The sequence below is a fragment of the Postia placenta genome (assembly GCF_002117355.1).
Source record: "Postia placenta MAD-698-R-SB12 unplaced genomic scaffold POSPLAscaffold_125, whole genome shotgun sequence".
Classification (NCBI taxonomy): Eukaryota; Fungi; Basidiomycota; class Agaricomycetes; order Polyporales; family Adustoporiaceae; genus Rhodonia; species Rhodonia placenta.
In genome coordinates this window covers 1-3625 of record NW_020169956.1, presented here as the reverse complement: position 1 = coordinate 3625, position 3625 = coordinate 1, and the positions used below count along the sequence as shown (strand labels likewise).

Below are 3625 nucleotides of genomic sequence, written 5' to 3'. Positions count from 1 at the left end.
CAGATCGGTACGCTGACCCTCCTCCATGAGGCTTCAAGTCCTTTGCATCACATGTTATGTCTCTAACATCCTCCCCTAGAATGGCATTTGTTGCCTGTCTTGATGGGAGTGCACATTCGCTCCTTTTACTAGTACTTAGTAATTTATGTACATCACACCTGTAGTACACGATAATCACTCTCAATATCATTGTTTTTACTACGAAGTACTTTACACAAGATCAAGATGAGGGCCTGGGTAGCGAGTACATTGTACACAAGATTGACAATACATCATGACGGTACCTGCGAAATGCATCAAGCCTGCATGGAGGGCCCGGCGTCGCCTTGTTGCTCGCCTTCGTCGTGGCTCTGCACGCCGGCTGTCTGCGCGCCGGCTGTCTGCGCGCCGGCTGTCTGCGCGCCGGCTGTCTGCGCGCCGGCTGTCTGCGCGCCGGCTGTCTGCGCGCCGGCTGTCCCAGGCATCCTACGAGCAGGCGGGGTAGCCGCCTCGAAGCCGGCGTATGGCATGCCTTGAGGCACGTCGGCGAATACAGCTGCCTGGCCGAAATCCTCGTAGAAATGTGGGTGGACCCTCCCTGACGGGATGTAGGTGCCGTCGGGCGTCATGAGGCCGGGCGCGCGGAATTCGGGCGCGCGGAACTGAGGGGGCAGTGGGCGGTAATAGTGTCCTGCATCCCGCGGGTCCATCACCTCGTAGCTGTCCAGAGTCTGGCTGTCAACTGGCCAGCCGCGCGGTGCGTACCGGGGGGCATGCGGGAGGGTTGGCCGCGGGCGCGGCGCGTATCCCGGTGGCGCGTATCCCGGTGGCGCGTATCCCGGTGGTGCATATCCCGGTGGCGCGTTGTGCGCGTGTGCGAAGGGCGCCGGTGGAGGGAACATCCAATGGCCTAGCATGCCGCTAGCCCCGGCGGTGCTTGTGCTGTTGCCGTCCTCATCGTCGTAGACTGCCAGCCGCTGGTGCAGGAGGGAGGGCGGGAGGGCAGCTGTGCCGCTGGATGGCGCTGGCGCGTGCGCACGCTTGCTGCGTCCCTCCTGTGGGTGGTGGAGCTCGGCCGGGGTGTCCTTGTCACGCTGGGCGGGAGCCTCCTGGTGATGCTCTTGGTCGTGGGTGCCCTCCGTGGGGGCGCCTTCTGTGGTGGCAGGGTGATGGCGGCGCTTGGGGGGCGCGTGCTCTGGCAAGCTTTCGTCCTCATGCAGATTCCGGGCGGGGCGCTGACGCTGGGCGGGAGCTTCTGTGGACGCGTCGCACTGCTCATTTGTGGTGGTATCCATAGCCCCGCCGCGCGTTCGGGCCCCTGCATGCACCGGGCGTGGTGCGGGGCGTTTGGCTGTCTGTGCCCTGGGCTTTTCGGGCATGCGAGGGGACAACTGCTGCTCGACATCGCTCCCGCCCGCGCTCGCCTTGCTCCGCTTGGTGCTCCGTGCAGGGGCCTTGCCTTTGCTGGGACCCTTGCCCTTGCTTGGCTCCTTCTTGGTGCCGTCCTCGGGCTCGTCCTCGGTGTTGGACCCGTTGCGGAGCACCTTCCGCTTGGCCCCTCGTGGCTTCACCGGGGTGGGGGTCCCCTCCGAAGGCTGGTAGGCGTCCTCGTCCTCGGAGTCCTCAGAGTCCTCGACGTTGATGGCTTTCCGCTTGTCCGCTCGTGGGTTCACCGGGGCGTCGTCGTCCTCGCTGTCGTCCACGTCGATCGACTTGGATGCGGTGGTCGGCTGGCTCGTCCTCGACTTGCGGATCACGACCTCGACGACCCTCGACCTCGTTAGAGAGGCCTTGGGCGGAGGTGCCTGCATGGGTGACAACGCCGCCGAGGCCGTGTCCTTGCTCAGCTCATTGGTATCCGGCGACGAGCTCTCACCGTGCTCTCCTGACGAGGCAGGCGCCTCACGCCTCGGGGGTCCCTTGCGGTCGCTTGTCCCGTTGGCGAAGTAGCGGCGCGCCCGCTTGAACGTGGCATCGTGTGCCGGGGGTGCGCAGATGATGACCGGCAGCTTGTTCTTCTTCAGGGCTATGTAGGAAAGTAATCAGCGCACTGGCGGCGACAGGGAGCAGAACACATAGATACTCACCTTCCTTGTCGACCCTCTCGAACTCGAAAGGGTAGTCCCTGTCCACCAGGCCCTCGATCATTCGGTTGAGTTCCGGCATGGACAGCTCCACGATCCCTTTGGCCTTGTTGTGGCCACCGGTTTTTTCCTCGCCTGGCCAGCGCACGTCGTCAGGGTAGTTCTTCCACACGAGCCCTTGAGTAACCAAGAGCTCGGCATGGTGGTTCCAAGGGAACAGGTTGTTATACTTGCGCTCCCAAGGGCCACCGGCGGCCACTGGCTGATCGTCAGTGTGACGCCACTTCACTGAGAGGTGAGTTGCTTACCTTCCATCTCCCTCACATTGAACCTGATGACGCCCGCCTTGTCTGTCGACGAGAGCTTCTTCCTCCAATCCGGGTGCAGGAACTCGAGGCCGAACTTGCGCCTGTCTAAGTCCTTTTGTGACTTGATGGTTCCCTCGTTGGAGGACGCGCCAGCCTGCTTCGATGGTCCTGGGACCTGCGTGGATGCCTTGGATGGTCCAGCGGCCTGCTCGGATGGTCCGGCGTGTTGTTTTGAAGGTGCGCCGCCTTGCTGGCATGATGCTGCAATGGCGGGGCCGCTGGGCTTGCTCGGTCCACCCACGTCCTCGTCGCCGTTCTCGCTCGCCTCGTTGAGGATGCCCATGGATATTTGATGACTGCGCCATGTAAAACATGAGCTCCATGTTGCGTTGTAGATATACATAAACACTCACTATAAATAAGACTTGAAGTGTGCGAGGGATGTGTCTTCGTTGCCCCGCAGATAGGTGCTCAGAAACTGGGAAATTATATAGTCAGTAAAGCACCCAATGTAACCAGCGGGAACTTACATTTTTTGCCGTCGCAGTCTCATAGAGCTGCGCCAGGCCCGTGTCCGTATTGACGAGATTGCCTGCCATCAGGAATGCTGTGGAGAAGTCGTATCGCAGCGCGAGGTTGTCGCACTGAGGGGGTGGTTAGTGGGCTGCGCGACGCTCATGATGTAGGCACTTACGAGCTGCCTCATCTTGGCGACTGCCTTCGCAAAGTCGCGCTTGCGCTGGCCGACAGTGTGATTCACCGCCCACACTTCGACCTCCTCGAAGGTCTCGAGGATGTCGCGCCAGATGTCGGCGTGCGCTTCTTTGAATAGCGCGTACGTCTTGGAGCGGATTTCGACGGTATCTGTCAAAGGAGCATCTGTGCGAGGCTTGCATTAGTATCTGTTTAGGGATGCAAAGTCCCTGTACTTACCTAGGCCGAGACGCTTGCATTCTTGCGCCTGGTTCATCTTGAAGTAGCGGCCGTAGATGTTCCAGTGGTTGCGGGCGGTGTTCACGCGGGCGTGTTGTTGTCCGAACATCGCCTGGACACGCGCCGCTGGCAGCCCAGAGTCCTTGCTGACTTGCTCCACGATGGTATTCATCTTGGCAAACCCTGTCCGCAGGATCTGGCGCACGTCGTCCGAGAGTCGCCCTGGGGTGCCGAACACGTCGTCGTCAGCTTGCTCTTGTAGGGCTTGCTCTTCAGCCTCTGCGGCCTCTTCATACGACATGCCAGGCACCTCATCCCACT

At 61.2% G+C, this 3625-nt stretch overlaps 1 protein-coding gene across 1 annotated transcript; it reads right to left on the bottom strand.

Annotated features, from left to right (window-relative positions):
* Window positions 1-296: 296 nt before the first annotated feature.
* Window positions 297-3605, bottom strand: POSPLADRAFT_1063192 (hypothetical protein; the record flags this gene model as incomplete). Its single annotated transcript, XM_024481623.1, has 7 exons — window positions 297-2005; window positions 2067-2321; window positions 2372-2727; window positions 2785-2849; window positions 2902-3015; window positions 3066-3250; window positions 3305-3605. The coding sequence occupies 7 exons, from the start codon at window positions 3603-3605 to the stop codon at window positions 297-299; spliced, it is 2985 nt and encodes a 994-aa protein (XP_024332757.1).
* Between the last annotated feature and the right edge of the window lie 20 nt (window positions 3606-3625).